Source organism: Arvicanthis niloticus, chromosome 2 (genome assembly GCF_011762505.2).
Source record: "Arvicanthis niloticus isolate mArvNil1 chromosome 2, mArvNil1.pat.X, whole genome shotgun sequence".
NCBI classification, from domain to species: Eukaryota; Metazoa; Chordata; class Mammalia; order Rodentia; family Muridae; genus Arvicanthis; species Arvicanthis niloticus.
In genome coordinates this window covers 62,593,655-62,614,754 of record NC_047659.1, presented here as the reverse complement: position 1 = coordinate 62,614,754, position 21,100 = coordinate 62,593,655, and the positions used below count along the sequence as shown (strand labels likewise).

At 35.4% G+C, this 21,100-nt stretch overlaps 1 protein-coding gene across 2 annotated transcripts; it reads right to left on the bottom strand.

Annotated features, from left to right (window-relative positions):
• Window positions 1-11,506: 11,506 nt before the first annotated feature.
• Window positions 11,507-18,343, bottom strand: LOC117703917 (olfactory receptor 4C11-like). Of its 2 annotated transcripts, none has more exons than XM_034495807.2 (2): window positions 17,949-18,343; window positions 11,507-12,785 (listed from the first exon to the last, which is right to left on the bottom strand). In XM_034495807.2, the coding sequence occupies exon 2, from the start codon at window positions 12,736-12,738 to the stop codon at window positions 11,827-11,829; it is 912 nt and encodes a 303-aa protein (XP_034351698.1). In that variant the 5' UTR covers window positions 12,739-12,785; window positions 17,949-18,343; the 3' UTR covers window positions 11,507-11,826. The 2 variants fall into 2 exon arrangements, with proteins under 2 accessions (XP_034351698.1, XP_076785167.1); XM_076929052.1 differs by lacking the exon at window positions 17,949-18,343 and adding an exon at window positions 12,856-12,947.
• Window positions 18,344-21,100: the final 2,757 nt, after the last annotated feature.

The following is a 21,100-nucleotide window of genomic DNA, read 5'->3' as shown; positions in this document are numbered from 1 at the left end:
GTTTTCCTCTATAATTTTGTTGAGGATATTTACTGGTCCTTTAAGTTGGGAGTCTTCCCCCTCATCTATTCCTATTATCCTTAGGTTTGGCCTTCTCATTGTGTCTTTGAGTTCTTGTATATTTTGGGTTAGTAGCTTTTTGTATTTTGCATTTTCTTTGACAGTTGTGTCAATGTTTTCCATGGTATCTTCTGCACATGAGATTCTCTCTTCCATCTCCTGTATTCTGTTGGTAATACTTGTGTCTATGACTCCTGATGGTTTTTTTAAGTTTTCTATCTCCAGAGTATTCTCCCTTTGTGATTTCTTTATTGTTTCTACTTCCATTTTTAGATCCTGCATGGTTTTGTTTAATTCCTTCTCCTGTTTGGTTGCATTTTCTTGCAATTCCTTAAGGGATTTTTGTGTTTCCTCTTTAAGGGTTTCTATCTGTTCTTTGAGAGTGTTATTTATGTCTTTCTTAAAGTCCTCTATCATCATCATGAGAAGTGATTTTAATTCTGAATCCTGCTTTTCTGGTGTGATGGGGTGTTCAGGGCTTGCTATGATGGGGGAACTGGGTTCTGATGATGCCATGTAACTTTGGTTTCTGTTGCTTACATTCTTGTGCCTGCCTTTTGCCATCTGGTTAAATCTAGTGCTACCTGTGCTTCTGTCTCTGATTGTAGCCTGCCTTTCCAGTTGTCTCGCTTGTGTTTGGTCTTCTAGGGGTCCAGATGTCTCTGTGATTTTTTTCCAGCTGCACTGATTATGGTGGTATCTCTAGGATGCTTCAGGATATGGTGCCTCCAAGGTAGCAGTCCAGCTAGTTGTCTGCTGTTTGGGTGCAGTGTCTCCTCTTGGATATCTCAGGATATGTTGTTTGACACTCTGAGTTCAGTTGTTCCTCTGTGGCTCTGGGTTGAGTGGACCTTCCAGTATGTCTTGGGCAGAATCCGGGGTCCACACAACTGCAGACCTGGCAGAGGTCTGGTCTAGGCCTCAGGCCTGGGAGATGGGCAGAAGGGGGGTGCTAGCCGGCAGGGGTAGGGGGGGTATCTGCTGGATTCTGAGCACTCAGCGCACCCAGCTTTGAGTTCAGGGTAGTATGTGTGTTTTCTTACCTAAAGCTGGTTGTGGGATCTGTGGAGCCCCCAGAATGTGTCTGGCAGCAGTAACCAGGGTGCACTCACCAACAGGCCTCAGACTGGAAGAGGGGCGCGCGGCAGCAGGGGAGTGCTAGCGCTGGCTATGGGTTCTATGGATCCCCCAGAATGTGTCTGGAGGAATCCGGGGTGCACTCACAAGCTGGCTGAGCAGAGGTCCGGCCCAGGCCTCAGACCGGAAGAGGGGCGCGTGGCGGCAGGGAGTGCTAGCGCTGGCTATGGGTTTTATGGATCCCCCAGAATGTGTCTGTCTAACTTACTCTTAACTAAGACTTTAGAGCACCAAAATCTGAGCTGATATCTACAAAACCCTGAGCCAAAAGTAATCCCTTAATATTGGGTAGAAATTTATTCAGAGGAAAAACATTATATCTTGTGATAATCTCATGTAAAAGGAGGGGAATATTCTGTCATGAAGGAAATTCTTTAAAATTCAGAACATAAATAATTCAATAACTAAAAGAAGCATCTGTAAAGAATCGGACTCACTAGGCCAATCTTTCCTCAGACTTGTATAAAAATGACTGCTGAGAGTCAGACTCTCAGCCAAGGTAGGTTGCATACAACAGGCATACACAAGCTGACCTTCCTAGAAAATAGAAGTCAGTCAAGCTTTCTTGAAGAGTAATAAAAAATCAGATCTTCTTTAATGGCAGAGACCTAATGAACTTCTTGGAAGAGCCTCAGTCCAACTGAGCTACCTGTAAATGACATTTTCCAAACTGTGGATTTGCTTGTGGAATGTGCAGTGAGGATCAGATTTCCAAATTGAGGTGCTTACATCCATGGTGGGTTGGAATTGTGGTAATGCAGCTGTCTGAGTCATTTTTGTTTTTGTAAATAATCCCTCTACTATAGCTCTGTAAGAAACCCCATTAAAATTTTCATGGTATTCTTATATCTTATAATATATTTTTCTAGATTAAAATGTTCCATTTGGGAGGGAAACATGGTAAAGCACACAATGTTAATGGGTAAGTAAAGAAACAGCATATTTTAAGGCAGGATGTTAAGGTGGAGGCTAAAATGGAATCAAGAGTATAGTCTAATGTTAAGATTGTAATGGCATAGGATGTCAAAGAGGAGGTGAAATAACAAGATAATGCAGAAGAGAGCAAAATTTCAGAAACAATATCTTCAGGGAAAACTCACTATCTTCAGGAAATCCCTAAATACTATTCAAATGCACAGGAATCCTCACTTCTTAAGCATATGTATTATGTAAGGACTTCTAAGAGACACTCAGATAAACACTATCTGGAAGAACCTAAAAAAGACCAGTCACCAGGAAGAGGCTCAGATCCACTGAGCAAGCTGCCAGCAAATTATACTCTAATGTGTTGATGTGCCTGTAAGTTGTGCACTGTGCCCTTTTCCAGCTATCGTGAGCTACCACCTATGCTGGTTTGGGCTTTGGTAATGCAACTCTTTTTAAGTCATTTCTATTCCTGTCAGTAATCCTTCACCCACATTATAGTAAGTGACCTCAATAAAACTAATTTATTGATCATGTTGGACTTTGGAGCTATCCATATTTCAGCTGTCATTGACTCCTTATCTAAGGTTAGAAGAGATTTGTTCAAACTTTTACAAAAATATTGCATACATTTAAGTTGCTCATGTTCAAGATTTTTCCCAGAAAATTCTGACAAATACAGATGCACACACATACTTGTGCTCACGCACACACATATGATCATGTATAATATGATTACTAAAATTGACATAATGATTATAGAATAATAATGCTGGAATATTTCCCATAAATTATGGTTTGTTACATGGATGTAGATGTAAAAGTTGAAACTGTATATTGTAACCTGTAAATGTTAAGCAGCCATGGAAACCACAAGTAACAGAAAAGTAATAAAACAAAGAGAAAAATGTAATAAGCGTAAGTAAAAAAAGGTTTCAAAATTGTCAACTAAGTTGAAATGATCTATGTGAAATAGTTATTGATAACCATCCTGATTAAGATAATTAAAAGTTTTAAGTCATTTTATTAATTCCAGACCAAGAGCAGGGTTATGCCCCTGAAGTCTCTTGGTGTCCAAGTTCAGGGGTACAGCACTAGTAAAAACAAGACCAAATTATAGAAATGTTTTCAGAAGTTACATTAATGAGAAATATGGGGTGGAATAGTAACATGTTCTTTCTTTAAAGAACTCAGTGGTATTCTTCAGATACTACACAATACATGCAGATTATGGTCAAAGTCATGAACATCTTAAAAGCTTTGCCAAGGAGGGTATGTAAACAGCTAAGTAATATCTAGGAAGATAAAAAATAAAGTTGGAAGAAGATGGTGTCGTGTTAATCTTTTCAAAATAATACTCTTAAGAACAGTCAAACAACCTAATACATTAGTATAATTCTTTAGATGTAAAATTTTTTCAAATGAGAAAAACTAACAAAAAATTAAAATTATTATGAATACAAAATAAACTTTCTAGTCTATGCCTTGTGATATATGCCTGTACTCTGCACAATTGGGAGGTAGAGGGAAGAAGGCCAAAGGAACTTCAAGGTCATCTTTAGCTATGCATAAATAATGACTATAAGACCATCTTAGAATTATTATGACTCTGTCTCTAAATAAAACAGATGTATAGAGTAGAATTTAGATAATGGAACTGATAAAGCAAGAGAAAGAAAGGCTATAAATAATCAAAAAGAGTTTGAATACATAGATGGTGATTGATAGATTAGATAGATAAATAGGTAGGTAGATAGATAGATGATAGATAGATAGATAGATAGATAGATAGATAGCAGTCCAGTAAAACAATTAAATAATCTAGAACAGGTTCACATGTCTAAATGTTTATGAGCTTAAAAACAATACTTCAAAAATATATTAACAAATATCTGTAGAACATATCTTTGTACTACAGATAAGGAAAGAAACTAATAGTGGTTATGAACCAAATGGATTTAATAGATATCTACAGAACATTTCACCCTAAAACAAAAGAATACACCTTTTTCTCAGTACCTCATGGTACCTTCTCCAAAATCAACAATATAATTGGTCACCAAACAAGCCTCAACCAATAGAAGATTGAAATAATCTCATGCATCCTATCTGATTAACATGGCCTAAGGCTGATCTTCAATAATAGCAAAAACAACAGAAACCCCACATACACATGGAAACTGAAAAGCTCTGTACTCAATCATAACTTGGTCAGGGAAGAAATAAAAAAAGAAATTACAGATTTTTTAGAATTTAATGAAAAATTTGAAACATCAGACACAAACTTATGGGGCACAATAAAGGCAGTGCTAAAAGGAAAATACATAGCACTAAGTGCCCTGGCAAAGAAACTGAAGAGATCTTACCCTAGAAACTTAACAACACACCCGAGAGCTCTAGAACAAAAGGAAGCAAACTTACCCAAGAGGAGTAGAAGGCAGGAAATAGTCAAACTCAGGGCTGAAATCAACAAAATAGAAACAAAGAGACAATACAAAGGAAAAAAAAAGCTGTTTCTTTGAGAGAATCAACAAGATAGATAAACTCCTAGCTAACTCTTAGCTAACTAAAGAGCCTAGAGACAGTATCCAAATTAATAAAATCAGAAATGAAAAGGTAGACATAACAATAGAAATGGAGGAAATTAAAAAAATCATCAGATCCTACTAAAAAAGCCTATACTCAACAAAACTGGAAAATCTAGATGAAATGGATCGTTTTCTAGATAGATACCACATACCAAAGTTAAATCAAGAGCATGTAAACCATCTAAATGGGCCCATATCTCACAAGGAAATAGAAGTTATTAAAAAACCTCTCAACCAAAAAAAGACGATAGAGGCTTTTAAAGAGAAAATGAATAAATTCCTTAAAGAAATATAGGATTTGTTATGAGAAGATTAATTTCTTGCTTTTTATTGGGTGTAGTTGCCTTTATTATTTTGAAGTTTTCCTTCTATTATCCTTCTATATGGCTGGATTAGTGATAAGATGTTGTTTAAATTTAATTTTGTCCTGGAATATCTTTGTGTCCCCATCTATGGTAATTGAGAGTTTTGCTGGGTATAGTAGCCAGGGCTGATATTTTTGTTCTCTTAGCATCTATACAATATCTGCCCAAGATCTTCTAGCTTTTGGAGTTTCTGTTGAGAAGTCTAGTATAATTTTGGTAGGCCTGACTTTATATGTTACTTGACCTTTTCCCCATAGTGCTTTTAATATTCTTTCTTTGTTCTGTGTTGATTATTATGTGACAGGAGGAATTTCTTTTCTTATCTAATCTATTTGGCATTCTTTAGGCTATAGCTGGTGACAACAAGCGTTTGCTGACAGGAACCTGGTATGGCTGTCCCCTAAGAGGGTCTGCCAGCACCTGACTAATACAGATGCAGATACTCACAGCTGTAGAGTGAAAAATTATAAAGGCCATTTTATGAAATATGTGTAGATTCTTTGCCCTTAGACCTGGGCAGAAAAATGCAGGTCCCAGAACTCGGAACTGTCAGGCCTTCATACCCCAGGACACTTGCTGGATGAATTACATTTCTCAAGCCTCAAGCAGTAGGCCCACCTATGGGTGGGAGAGGCCCTAGGCAGGAAGACACATTCCTGACCATAAAAAATACAAGCCATCTAGGTGGGGCTGTGACTGGAGGAAATGAGAAATATTTTGTAATGAAGGTATAGGGGACAGTGACTTAGTAAGACCTCATTTTTGAGAAGAATGAGTGTGCAGAGTGATTTTCACATGACTCTAGATCATTTGGGCTAGATTCCTCTGAAATGTTCCACTGTTCTTGGTTACCCCTCCCTCCCTTGGTTTTCCCAGTGCTATGTTCAAAATTTGTAAAACAACCAATCATGTGTAACCACACGAAAATGCAACCAATCATGTATAACCACGTGAAAATGCAACCAATCATGTATAACCGCGTGAAAATGCCTTCCTTTCCCCACCCCATGCTATAAAAGACCCCTTAGCCTGCCATTTGAGGCCAAACCTTGCTCTTGGAGCTAGAGAGCTTATGGTTTGACCGCCGGCTAACTTCCCTAATAAAGCCTCTGCTGATTGCATCCAGGTATGGTTTCTTGTGATCTTTGGGTGGTCGTGGTTTCCTGAAACTTGAGGAAGGGTCTCCCGAGTATGGGGATTGCCAACCATCTGACTGAGTCTGGAGATGCCAATGGTAGTGCTAGCAGAAGGACAGAAGGAGCTGAAAGGAATTACAACCCCATAGGAAGAACAATATCAACTAACTTGACCCCCAGAGCTCACAGGAAATAAACCATCAACCAAAGAGTATACATGGAGGGTTCCATGCCTCCAGCTAGATATGTAGCAGAGGATTATCATCAATAGAAGGAGAGGCCCTTGGTCTTGTGAAGTCTTGATGCTCCAATGAAGGGGAATGCTAGAACAGTGAGGTGGGAGTGCCTGAGTGGGTGAAAAAAGCACTCTTACACAGGAAAAGAAAGGGGTGGATGGAATGGGGGTGTTTGTGGAGGGGAAATGAGGAAGAGGGATATCATTTGAATATATATATATGTATATATATACACATATGTGATAAATATATGTATATATACACATATGTGATAAATATATGTACATATATATATCACATAGAGAGACAGAGAGATGAGAGACAGAGAGACAGAGATTCTTCATAATACAAAGTTATTAGATCAAACTATTTGTGTATCAAGAAAATGTAATAGATATGTACTTTTAAATTTTATTCAACTACAAAAAGTCATCTACTGGATATAGAAAAAGCTGAATATGATCATATTCAGGCAAATTAATCAATGCAAAAACAAATATTGTAGACTTTCATTTCTGAATTTTATATAGATACATGTTACATGGATATGTGTGTGTGTGTTTGTGTGTGTGTGTGTGTGTGTGTATGTGTGTAATATTTCACCCAGTAAAGTGTCATCTTGGTCTGGTAAGAGGAAACTTCTCACCTTGAAAATGTCTTATTATTATTATTGGTTAGTGAAATGAGTTAAATATTAATTAGAATCTCCATAATTATAGAACCATGCCCAAGGGATGAATCTTTGATGATGCAAGTCTGCTTCAAGTGAGCAGCCTATGTTCTTACAGACTTGGATGGTATCCAAAGAAGAAGAGATATTCATCATATTTCTCCAAATATGCTGAATGAAACATTCTATCTTTTCAGTGAACACAATCACCTGGAAATTGATGATAATGGGATAATTGAGTGACTGTTCTCATATTCCTGGAAATGTATACTTGGTTAGGAAAAAAAACTGGAATACTTCACTGGTTCTTCTGAGGATGTATGTTTCACGTGAATTATAAATTATCATACATTGCCCTGGAGCATGTCTGAGAACCTTGACCAGTTCCCCATTTCTAAACAGCTGCCAAAATAATCATCTAAGTACGTGGTTTAAGATTTCATGTTTAGACTTCATCATTGTATACATGATGAAGCATATACATTACTTTTAAAATATGGTGAGTGTCATCCTCTTGACTTGTTCTGAAGTATGAAGAGTCTTTTGGATGAGAGAAAACTATTGCTTTCGTTAGTTTTTAGGAGTTTCTGTTGTTGTTTCAATTTTTTGTTTTTGATTTTTGTTTTGTTTTGGTTTTGCTTTTTGTTTTTGCCAGCACAAGATCAACTAACCATTGTAACATAGAATGTGAAAGGCTTCATGATCCCCTACCCTTAACTGAAGAATGATGAGCAGCTAATGGCTTCCAGGGAAGGTGCAGTCTGTTTTCTTTAACTGTGTGATTTTCAGTAGATCAAACAAGCACCAGTTGATGGCCTGTAACTATATGGGCAATGCAAAATAGAGTCAAAATAGGTAAAAGAAAGCATGAAGTTGGGGAGGGGGTGTAGGGAAATGTGGTCATATCTTAGAGAAGTTACGGGAGCATTTGACTATGATCAAGATGTGAATTATCAAAAAATTAGTATTTCTTAAAATATGATAACTTTTATTGAATTGAATTCTTTGAGAAAATGCATACCAATACATTACTACTATAAATGTATGCTAGTCTTTCACTCTCAATACCTGTTTGCTTTCTCTGTAGGTAATGTTTGTTTTCTAAGTGAGAAGCCCGATCTTTATTGAATTTGATCAATTATTTCTGTTTTTAATCTAGTTTGAACTATTTTGAACATTAAAATATAAATAAGTTACCCTCTAATACATAACTATCAATAAAAATTGTTATCCAGAAGAAGATGCTTACCAGTGAGTTTTAGTGTGTTTCATTTTGATTCGTTTTGCTGTTGACCAGATTTCATCTTAGTTGTTATTTCATTTTAAGTGAATGTTTATCTTGTCTTTTACAGTACCTATCTTTGTATATCTTGTTTTTCTGTTTTCTTCTCTTGACTTATGTAACTGTTTCTCCAACTATTTTGCTTAATTTCATTTCTCATATCTTAATATATTTTATTTCTAATTAGTTTATTAGCTTCTGTATTTTGAGTCAGAGCAAGGGAATTTAACAAGAAAGAAGGTCCTACCAAGAATCACACTTTAAAGGAGGAATAAAATAGTCACAGTAGGAAGAGGGAGGGAGAAAGGAGGGAAGTAGCTCAAAGAGGGGAATGGAAAGGCAATGCAGAGCTGTGTAGGAAGACAGGAGAGAGACCCAGAGAATGAATGGAAATCTGCAGCTAGCAGGGGTTGGGCATTAGAGGGATTCTTTAGGAAGTCTCAGAGACCTGAGATGTAGCTAGCTCCCAGGAGTCAATGTGACTTTATCTGATATGCCTAACAACTGGGATATGGAACCTGAAGAGGCCACTTCCTACAACCAGGCAGAACCCATAATGGACAGATCGGACACCAATCTACCCACAAAATTTCAACCCTGAATTTGTTCCATCTAAATGAAATTTAAGGACAAGATGGGGCAGTGACTAATGAATGGTAATAACTGTCCCAACTTGAACCCATCTCTTGGGCAAGCACCATTCCCTCTCATTAATGATACTTTGCTATGAAGTGGGTTTGGCTTAATGTTTGTTTTCCAATGTTAATTTAGGTCCCCCAAACTGCTTATACTGCACTTAAGACACAGCACTTAAGACAAAGAGGAACCCTACCCCTAGTTGGATCCAATTGGTATATAAAGATGCCAGCAGCCAATGGCTGAGCAGGACAAACAGACACAGGACTATTAGGATTCCCAGGCTGGGGAGAGGGAGAGGAGGAGGAGGATCATCGCCAAGAGAGGGGTGTAGGTTGAACCAGCCATGTAAGAATTCCGGAAGTGGCCTTAGTGGCCAATTCCTGGATGAGTCTCAGATAGCAGAGATGAAATAAAGATTTTAGGATGTTGACTCTGAGATGCTGGAGGAGAATGTTTGCTAGCCGTGGGAAGAATTGTAAGTTGTAAGTGTACAGCCTTTGAGCCAGCCAAGGCATATCAAAATTAACACGTGTGTGTGTGTGTGTGTGTGTGCTTCTTTTTTGTGCAGGTATGTGTATGAAGCCAGTTGGAGCACAGAGTATGCTAACTAACTGCTACACTGTCATACTTCCAGACAGGTGCCTAATATAACTGTCTTTGAGAATCTCTTATCCAACAGCTGACTAAAACAAATAAAAATATCCACAGGTAAATATAGGATGGATGTCTATGACTCTTATTTAACTGTTGGGGGAAGGATTGAAGGCCCCGAAGGGTATGAGAACACCACAGGATGCCCAACAGTTTCAACAAACCTAGCTCTCAGAAACTAAACCACCAATCAGAGAACACACATTGGAGTGAAGAACCCTGTATATATGCAACAGATGTGTAGCTCAATTTCCATGTGGATCCTCCACCAAGAGAATCAGAGTCACTTTTTAAAGCTCTAGCCTGACTATGGTCCCCCAAAAGACTGACAGAGACCTGATACACCAGGATGTGGGGATACCCAGGGGACCCCAGCTCTCAGAGAAGAAGAAGAGGGTCTCAGTGAAGGTGGACCAGTATGGGGAATATACTGAGATGTAAATAAATAAATAAATAGATTGAAAAGAAGTTATTATACTTAGAATATTTTATAGGTATTGAAATCAAAACTCAAAACCACAAATATTGAAAAGTATAGAAATTCATCTGAGAAGGGTATAGACAAAATCGACATTGGTGAATAAGTGACTAGAAAGTTTAAGAAATATGTTTTTGGGATATTAGTGCCTATCATTTAAAACACTCATATAGCTGAAAGTCTAATGTGGATAGTTCCGACTTTCAAGAAGGCATTCTTGTCAGAATGACCTAAGACAGGCTCAGTCTTGTTTGTGAAATAAAAAAGAGGAGAGGCAGAGAGCTTTTGGAGCTGCTTGGCAAGAATTTGACATGGGCCAAGGACAAGGAAATGGACTGCTTGGCAGGAATATAACATTGGCTAAGGACAAGGAAGTGGGCTTCAGGCAGGAAGGTGACATTAGGCTAGAACAATGTAGTAATTTTAGGCAGAAATCTAAATTTTAGGCTAGAACAAGGACATGGAAATGACTTTAAGAAATATGTTTTTTTGGATATTAGTGCCATTATTTAAAACACTTATATACCTAAAGTCTAATGTGGATAGTTCTAAATTTCAATCCTAAAAATATTAATTCTAAATTTTTATTATTTAAAGCCATCAAAAATCCTATTCCCTCTTATTATTTCTAGCACTCGTGGAGTAGTAATAATTTAATTTATTCTAAGTTAACTACATTCATTTCTAGAGTATCCATTTATTTCTCCAAATATTCACATAGCTGAAACAAACAATAAATATGGTGATGTTGTTTTTCTTCTCCCAGAGAGAATCAGGATTTCTATGTGTCTCTCAATGTCTTATCTCTATCCCTCTGTCTGTCTCTCTGTCTGTCATCCTGCTATATTTTGGTCTTCTTCCTTGATCTACATATTTAAGTTGCCCGAGTTTCAATTCTCCTGCCCCTCCATTTCAAGTGGAAATGTGAAAGACCTCCAGTTCAGATTCAAATAAAAGGCTCCTACTATCACCATTCACAGGAGGTTCATTATCTTTCAGCAAAGTTGAGGTATTGGATGTACTTTAAAGTTCTTGTTCTTCTTCAATTCTATATTACTGTAAATCTGCCAGAGGCAAGAATGTTATGATTTCTAAGATCATTCTTGTAATTCTTAGGTTGGCAAGACCAAACTTTTGTTTCATATGATTTTACGTAAATTATCTTTATGAACGTATTCAAAATAGACAAAAGTAAACTCTTTAAAAGTAATTTACATACAACCTTTTATATAAATACAGTTATTTATCAATTAGTTGTTTACCTATCTTTATGTATATGTACATAATTAATTATTAAATTACTATGTATATATGAAAATTAAATAAGACAATGACTTAAATTATTTTACTACATTAATTTATTTATATATATATGTATAGGTACACAGCATGAAGTTATAGGACAAATTATAGGAATTTATTTTCTTCTTTAACCATGTCAGTTTCAGGAAACGTACTCACATCATCAGCCTTATTGGCAAGCACATCAAGCCGTTAAGCTATCTAACTGGCCAAAGATTCTTATGTCTACTTGCATATACAAGACAGACATCTTGATTATATACTTCCAGAAATACTGTATATTTGCAGCCCATGTAGAACAATTTACATCTTAATTTACTTTACTATAGAATCCTCGGACATTATTTATTGACTAAAGTCATACTTTACCACACCATAATTTTTTCATGGCATTTTTTACTTCTGCATTCCTCAGAGTATAGATAAGAGGGTTGAGCAGAGGTGTTCCAATTGTATAAAACACAGACACCATCTTGTCTATTGGGAAGGTGGTTGGTGGGCGTGTGTATATAAATATACAGGGACCAAAAAATATGACCACCACGATGAAATGAGAAGTGCATGTAGACAAAGCCTTTCTTCTTCCTTCTGCACTGTGGTTTCTCAGAGAGTATAAGATGACAATATAGGAGATAAGCAGTACTATGAAACTTACCATGCATATGGCACCACTATTAGACACAACTAACAAATTTATCACATAGGTATCCATGCAGGCAAGTTTCAACAAGGGCTGCAAATCACAGAAATAGTGATCAATCACATTTGGGCCACAGAATGGTAATCTTAAGGCCAAGAAAATCTGTGCGGAAGAGTGAATACAAGATCCTACCCATGCAAGAATCACTAATATGCCACAGATATGTTGGCTCATTATAGTTGTGTATCTTAGAGGCTTACAGATTGCTGCATAGCGGTCAAAGGCCATGAGGATAAGCACAAAGATCTCCATGCACCCAAAGAAGTGAGCTGCAAAGACCTGAGTCATACATTCATTGTAGGTAATAATTTTTTTCTGGGATAGGGAGTCCACAATCAATCTAGGTGCTGTAGTTGTAGAGAAGCAAGCATCAGCAAAAGACAAATAGAAGAGGAAAAAGTACATGGGACTCCCAAGTGTCTGACTCATCTTAATTGTCACCATGATGATGAAGTTTCCAAGCAATGTCATAAGGTAAAAAACCAAGAAGACTCCAAATATTGCCTTCTGTTTTTCTGGGTCTTGTGTCAATCCAAACAGAATGAATTCAGTCACACTGAAGTTATGCATCTTATCAATAGCTGAAATAGGTAGGAGGTGGGTGACAAATGTTTAACCTGCAGACAAAGAAATGACAGATCAGTATAAATGTCAAGACATTGAAATTCCTTGGTTCTACAGCCTCACCTGCCATAGTCATGAAATCCCTGAAGAATCTTTCCAAATTTCCACATGAAGCTAACTGAACTTGATAAGAGCTTTTAAATTTAAGAAATAAAAATATGAATATTGTTCAGTTGCTTTGGTTCCTGTTGCAATTCTCAATTGTTAAATTCTTTTTTCTTTGAAAAAGAGATTTATTGATGAGAAAACTTAGAAAAAATCATATGAATCTGTAGGGTGTGTTTGGAGGGTATAAACCCAAACACATTCTTTAACAGTTCTGAGTGCTTTGAAAAGATGAGTAGTTTATTCATTCACACATTCACATGTACCTGTGGATATCATTGCTCATTGTTTCCCTGTGCTCTATCATATGAAAATACTAATGAAATGAACCAGTAAGTTTAGTGATTCTATTATAACAAAATTCTCAATCATTTCACTCATCTTTTTGTTTATTGTACCTCTCATTTAATTTTACTCTACAAAAAATTTATTAATCTTATTTTAATAGCAACACTTGGATTCAGTATATCATTTTACTGTTGCCATGAAATAATAAGGGTTCAGACCATACTTTAAGGTTTTTACAACCAAAGAAAAATATATTGTAATGTTTTTGTTACATTTAGGTTTATTACATTAGACAATTAATTTTTTCTACATGTAAGTTTGGGTTTTTTTTAGAGAATTTTAATTTTTTATATATTGAAAAATATTCTATAGAATAAAAATATATACAAATATATGTATTTATATGTACGTAAGCATATCTTCTAACTTACCACTCCTTTTTCAATACTATGTGAAAAGCTCATTTTTAGCTTTTATTTTTTCTTTCAATTATCTATTCAAATATTTGTATCTTATTGAATTAAAAAAGCCTCAGTGTAATTTCATTGCATCCCTTTGACCTAGAATTTCTATTATTATTATTTATTATCATCATTATTATTATGTTTTGTCATTTAGTTTTGTGTTTTTCTTTCACTTGTTTATATATGTGTGTGTATGTGTGTGAGTGTTTGTATATGTGTATTTATGTGCCCTCACACATCCCATTTATGTGAAGACCAGAGGAATTGATTTCCTTCTTCAACTATATGGAACCAGGGCATGCATCTTAATTTGTTAGACATAGCAATACCTCTTTACCTTATGATACATTTCAGTGGCAAAATTTTTATACTTTAAAATTATAAGTATCATTTTAAATGTACATTAAATATATATATATATACATATACATTATTTGTGATACTTACAATACTTGTAATTTTAACTTTATAAATAATTTCATAAAACAAAACAATTGCTGAAGCATAAATAATTGTAACTAATGCTAAGGAATTATTATTATTGGTAAATATTAGATTTTTAAAATAATTTATGTAACTTCATTAACTATTAACTTATTTTAGAACAATTCATGGTTTCTATGAAATCACCAAAGCAAACATAATGTCTGAGGAGAATTAAAACTGAACTGACTTTGAATTCTCACTTCTGCTGTGCAGAAAGAAACATCTTGAGTTTATTATATGTACTTTTAAAGAGATCTGTTTGTATTTATATCAGTGGTCCTGTGTATAACTTCTATACAAGTTTGGTCTGTACTATAGGATTAATGACTTTTCAAAAGGTTAAGATTTATGAAAAAGTTTTCTTGTAATTTAATTTTATATGAGTTACTTGCTAGAAATACTAACCTTTCTAAGGAATTTTCAGTTTTGAAATTTTCTTGAACAGGTTTCAGGTTAATGAAATAATGGTATTTGTAAGCTAAGAAGGACGTTTGTTTTTGTCTCTGATTTTTTCTTTAGTTGTGAAATCTTTGTGGCATATAGTCCAATTTGCCAATTTCTCTATTTTAATTTTATTTTAAATATAGAAGTCTTTCTTTATTCTTCTATAATTATCTTTAGTCTCAGTGGGTCAATCAATAGAGTTGGAAGAGGTAAAACTATTCAATACACACTGTCTGAACAAAATCTATTTTCACAAAAAAAGATAAAAGTATAAATGAAGGAGTTAAAATTTTAAAACACTACTTTGTTAACATTAAAACAGAAATCATCTTCAGATAGAAGAAAACAATTTTCTATGTGATATGATGCTCAGAGATTGAGGAATTTGAAATTAGTTAAACGGATGAATTAAAACTTCAAGAGACATAGGTCAGTTTTCAGTCTGATTCTCAGTGTTTACAGTAAGAGAGACATAAAATAGTGTGCCAAATTAATTAGCTGACTCAAATGTCACTGATCTTCCCACTGAAAATGTAAAACCTGAGCACCACATTATGCACACATATTTATGTGCGATTCAATAATGCCATTCTATGGTCTTTGAATTGTATCATGGATAGTCCGAGCTTTTTGTTTAATATCCACTTATCAGTGAGTACATACAACATGTATTCTTCTGTGACTAAGTTACCTTACTCAGTGTGATATTTTCTAGTTTCATCCACTTGCCTGCGAATTTTATGAAGTCGTTGTTTTTAATAGCTGAGTATTGCTCCATTGTGTAAATGTACCACATTTCCTGTATCCATGCCTCTGTTGAGGGACATATAAGCTGTCTCCAGCTTCTAACTATAATAAATGAGGCTGCTGTAAACATAGTGAAGCATGTGTCCTTGTTGTATGTTGGAGCATCTTACAGAGCATATGAATCCCACAAAGAAGGAAGACCAAAGTATGGAAGCTTCAGTCCTACTTAGAAGGGGGAACAAAATAATCACAGAAGGTAGATGGAGGAAATGACCTGGGAGGGAGAAAGGAAGGGGTGGGGGAAGGATCAGTTGTGGGAGGAGAAAAGAGAAGTACTGATGGTCAGAAAATTGAACTTAGGTGTGTAGCATTGGGGGATGGGGAACTAAGGGTAACCACTAGATAGTTCCAGATTCCACGGTTGCAAGAGGTTCCAAGGACAGAACTGGGATGACATTAGCTGAAATATCCAACAAAGGGAAGAGAGAATCTGTAGAGGCCATATCCAGTGGTTAGGAACAGCACTCAGTTGAGGAATGGAGCCACCCACCCACCCACCTCAAAAATATTAACGCAGAATTGATCCTGAGTAAAGGAAATACAGAGAAAAAGAGTGGAGCAGAGACTGAAGGAAAGGTCATTCAGAGACTGCCCTACCTAGAGATCCATCCCATCTGAAGACACCAAACTCAGACACTATTGCTAATTCCAAGAAGTTCTTGCTGACTGAAGCATGGTATAGCTGTCCCCTGAGAGGCTCTGCCAGAACCTAAGAAATACAGATATGAATGCTCACAGCCCACCATTGGGTTGAGCACAAGGACCCCAGTGGAAGAGTTAGGGGGAGGACTGAAGGAGCTGAAGGAATTTCAACCCCAGAGGAAGAACAACATCAACCAACTAGACCCCCTAGAGCTCCCAGGGACTAAGCCACCAACCAACAAGTACACATAGAGGAACCCATGGCTCCAGCTGCATATGTAGCAGAGGATTTCTTTATCTGGCATCAATGGTAAGGAAGAATCTTGGTCTTGTGGAGGCTTGATGCCCCAGAGTAAGGGAATGCTAGGACAATGAAGTAAGAGATGGTGGATGGGTGGGTGCGCACCCTCATAGAAGCAGGGGAGCAGGATGGGGTAAGGGGTTCCTTGAAGAAAAACCAAAAAGGGGGATAACATTGTAATTGTGAATAAATAAAATGAGCAATAAAAAATACAATGTCATTCTATTTGGTTGCTATAAAGGTTAGTTGACTCTATATAAACAAAATATACAAACATGTAACTATCCATTCTTGTGCCACTGCCATGGTGGCTTTCATTACTGGTTCTTCAATCACAGCTTCCCCTTTCTTAACACTTCTATTTTAAGTTGTTTATTTGCTCAATTCTTATATTGTTTTAAATCCAAATTGTCTTCCCCAAGTTGCTGAAATAAATCGATCTTTAATGATCTTAATAGTTTTCCTATGGTGGCCAAAAGTTAGAAATGAGATTTAAGGTTTTTATTAACTATAAGAACACATAGTGTCTTGACAACAGGATCTCAGTAATGAAGGGAAAACTGAAACAGAACTCCTGTAATAGTGTATTTTCCAGTGATATAAACATTAGAGAAAAGTCATCATTTGTGATGAAATAAAAAAAATCAAATTTTTCTTATTGTTGTTTGATTCTTACATATTTAAAAAAATTAGTTCAACATTTTCCTGTAAAATTGAAGGGTTTAAAAGACTTGGAGCACATATGCTTGGCTTCAGGTTCAAGGTCAGCTCTGGCTGCTATGTGGTATACAAGCTAAGTTTTGTCATGTGTGATGAATGGAAAAACATTAACTCGACTTGTTAGGTGTTGTGGAGTGAAATGAAAAAAAAGTGTTTAACAAAAATGAGAGAAAGGAGTACTACAAGAAATACACACATGGAAAATTTATAATATAATTCTATTAGTAACATTGATGCTGAAAGCCACAAAATGCAAACTGGCCCTGCAGGGTGTCCTATGTTTGAGTTTCTCACTAGAGCCTTCATCATAGAAAGGGACTGGAAGTATTTATTCTGAACTATTCTCTAAAAGAACAGCAAAATGGAATATCTTTTCACTGCTTTATAAAAATATTTATGTTGTTTATACTATTTTTGTGTCACATTTTACAGTTATTATTTTTAAAGTCTCATGAAATGTTATAGAAAAATACAATAGAGTGTTTTAAGATTTATGTAGAATTGGATTTTGTTTGTATAGTTGGTTGGTTGTCTTTTTCTTGTATTAGCTTGTACATCAAATTCACAGGGTAAATTTTAAACAGACAACTTATGCCATACCCACACCCAACACTGGTCTCATAGACATCAGATTCTGTCTCAGAAGTTTCAGTGCAAAATGACTGTCTATCCACAGGACCCACACCTATTCTTGTCCTGACCCCACACTTTGCAAAAAAGTCTGCAAAGTCCATTCTCTCAGAGAACAGTATAAGATAAAGAAACACCAACTATTACCAACTTCTCATCAATGAACAAAACATAACTCTGTTCCATTAGGTTTTACAGGATTGAAAATGAAGATGAGCTGATCATGAATAGCAAAAAAATAAATAATTTAATTAGATTTTAAAACTTACCGTTTCTTTTGGAGATAAAGACTGTTTCTAATACATTGTTCATAGTTTATTCTTTCTGTGTTTATTTACCATGAATCACATACAAAATAATCTACTTCATGTAAATTGGAGACCTGAGTCTTTATAGTCTAAATTTTATTTTGTATTCATCTACTCTGGCTTTCAGGTGTAGAAAATATGGAGGAGAAACTCCACAGACAAAATTCTGTAGAAGACCGGACTTAGATTCTACCATGAAGGTCTAAAAAGATCTCTCTCTCTCTCTCTCTCTCTCTCTCTCTCTCTCTCTCTCTCTCTCTCTCTCCCTCTCCTTTTCTCCTCTCTCTTTCTCTGTTAAATAATAAGCCCACTAATATCCATCTTACTGTATAAAATATTTCAAAATTGACTTCTGAAAAATTCCCTAGGAATGAACTTTTTTAAATTTTCACAAAATATTTATAGGTATATGGTAATGTGCACAAATGCCCAGTCTCCAGAGACACAAAGGCCATGCCCCTTTCTACTCACCCCTGAAGCATTTGCTAAATGAGTAACTTGACAGAACTTGTACAGTATCATAGCAACTGCAGAGGCAATTATTCCCAAGAAATGTTGTCACAGACATATTGCTTCCCCTGCCCATTCCTTCTTATTGTAAGAGACTTTTGTTATATTATTTACTAAATATTTTGTCCAATAATACTGTCAAAGTCATATTGAAATTTAGACCATGGAAGGAATACAAGAAATAAACTTTTTGAATGGCAGGCAAACTCAGAGCCCTGTTTGAGGTTAGATATGACAGAATTGAGCTTTAGATCTACCATTTGAATCTGGAGCTGTAGATATATTTCTTAGTAAGTTTCTAATTATAAAAGTGTTACTATTATTGTCAGAGATACAACTAAAGTTGAATAATTTACTAGTATGATCAAGGTCCTTGATCCAGTCCCCAGGACTACACCCATTATACCTATACACAAATAATACACATGGATATTAAAGTGTACATACTATGCATAATTAAATACATTTCATACTAATATAAATTATGTTGATGAGATACATTTAATAGATTAAAAAGTTAGTACTGCACATTTTCAGAGTTTGGAAATGGAATAAAAGATATAAGTGGACAAAACCCCCAAGAAAGTATAAAAGATATTATTTTTATTTTACTCCAGGTACTTTATATATAATAAAATAAAATATTTTAAAATCCATAGTAGCTAAGTCTATAAAATTAGTGTATTTCCACTACAAGGCTATAAATTAACTTTAATATATATTTAAAGGACTAGAATTTGGTCTTTTTTTTTTTTATATTCAGTTTAGCAATTTCATAGTTTTTCCTTGATTTTATTCCTTACTATGGAGTCTTATTATATTATCCCTTTCTAAGTTCTATAAAGAAGTTATTACAAACTTCTTTAAGTTCTTAGAAATGAATGTGAAATTTCACACATGCTGCATAAATGCTTTCAAATCATCCCCTGAGTGTTTAGGCATCTTGATGATGGTTTCATCTAGTGAATAATAAGTATTGCAAACTTTGAATGAATTTACCTTACACAAACATTACTTAAAATGTGATTGTATCATTACCAGTGCATTCAAACACTGTGCCTACCAAGATCTATAATCTTAGATTCATATACTTACTGCTATATGAATTCCTTACAAGGTTGAGGAAAATAGTAAGAGTTTATTTATGTTATCTAAAATTGTTGTGAATGATCATAGAAATGATGTAAGATAACAATGTTTTAAAAACATACAAATGTGTATGTCAATAATATTTTTTCCTTAATTACTTTATTATTTTTCCAATGCTAGACTACTAATACACAATTTACATGAGGTCAGTTTAGCCTAGGAACAAAGTAGGAAATGAAACAGAAAAATAAGGACACAGGCTCCAGATTTACAAAGACATATATTCAAATCAATACTTTGATAAGTCTCCCATTTAATAGATTATTAAAATTATTTACATCAGAAAAGCCTCACATTTCAGTTAAATTACCTAGTGAAGTTGTATGTGTATGCTGTACTTGGGAGACTCAGGTAAGGAAACAGGCATAATTTCTGGTATAGCCTGAGTTTTGAAGTTAGATGTGTTGTTGAAAGGCTGGGTTCCCAGACTCAAGATGACAAAGAGAAGAGCTTACATGCTCACTTGCAATAGCTGTAGGATATATTCAGAAATAAAACCTTTGTTGTTTGAAACACCAATGACAAAAATATATATTTAAAACATCTACAACATATTTCTGAATTATGAGAAAAAATCTAGAGGTTTATTTTACCTTGTAATTCTTGCTTCACCTGATTTTGGCATAATCAGCACCACTAGATATTTTATCTCTTCTTTTAAAATACTTTTTTGTCTATATAACCATTTTGGGTTTTTCTTTCTTTCTTCCTTTCTTTCCTCCTTTCTTTCTTTTTTCCTTTCTTTCTTTCCTCCTTTCTTTCTTTCTTTCTTTCTTTCTTTCTTTCTTTCTTTCTTTCTTTCTTTCTTTCTTTCTTAGTGACAGTATTGGTAACTCTTAAAAGTCATGAGCATTGATTTTTGTTTTCTTATCTACTAATCTTAAATAGGCTGTCTATGAAGCTATGAAATTAAAGGTATCTGTTGGAGCCTGGTTGGTTCCTGGGAAACTCTTGCATCCCTGGCATCTGGGACTTTCTAGTGGCTACCTCAAGTTCCTCATTACTCACTGCTACACACCTCAGTTCAATTTTCTAACCCTCTGTACTTCTCCCCTGTCTCCTCCACACCTAATCCTGTCTATCTCTTGCCTCCCACCTCCTCTCTTTCTCCCAGGTACTTCCCTCCCTCTACCTTCTGTGATTATTTTGTTCCCCCTTCTAAGTAGGACTGAAGCATCAACACTTTGGTCTTCCTTCTTCTTGGACTTCATATGGACTGTAAGATTCTCCAACATGTAACAAGGACATATCTTCACTATGTTCATAGCAACCTTATTTATAATAGCCAGAAGCTGAAAAGAACCCAGATGTTCTTCAACAGAGGAATGGATACAGAATATGTGATACATTTACACAATGGAATACTACTCAGCTATTAAAAACAATGAATTCAAGAAATTCTTAGGCAAATATATGGAACTAAAAAGTATCCTGAGTGAGGTATCCCAGTCATA

Excerpts from the sequence above, each read along its gene's own strand:
- LOC117703917 (XM_034495807.2), bottom strand. The coding sequence starts at position 12,738 with ATGCATAACTTCAGTGTGACTGAATTCATTCTGTTTGGATTGACACAA.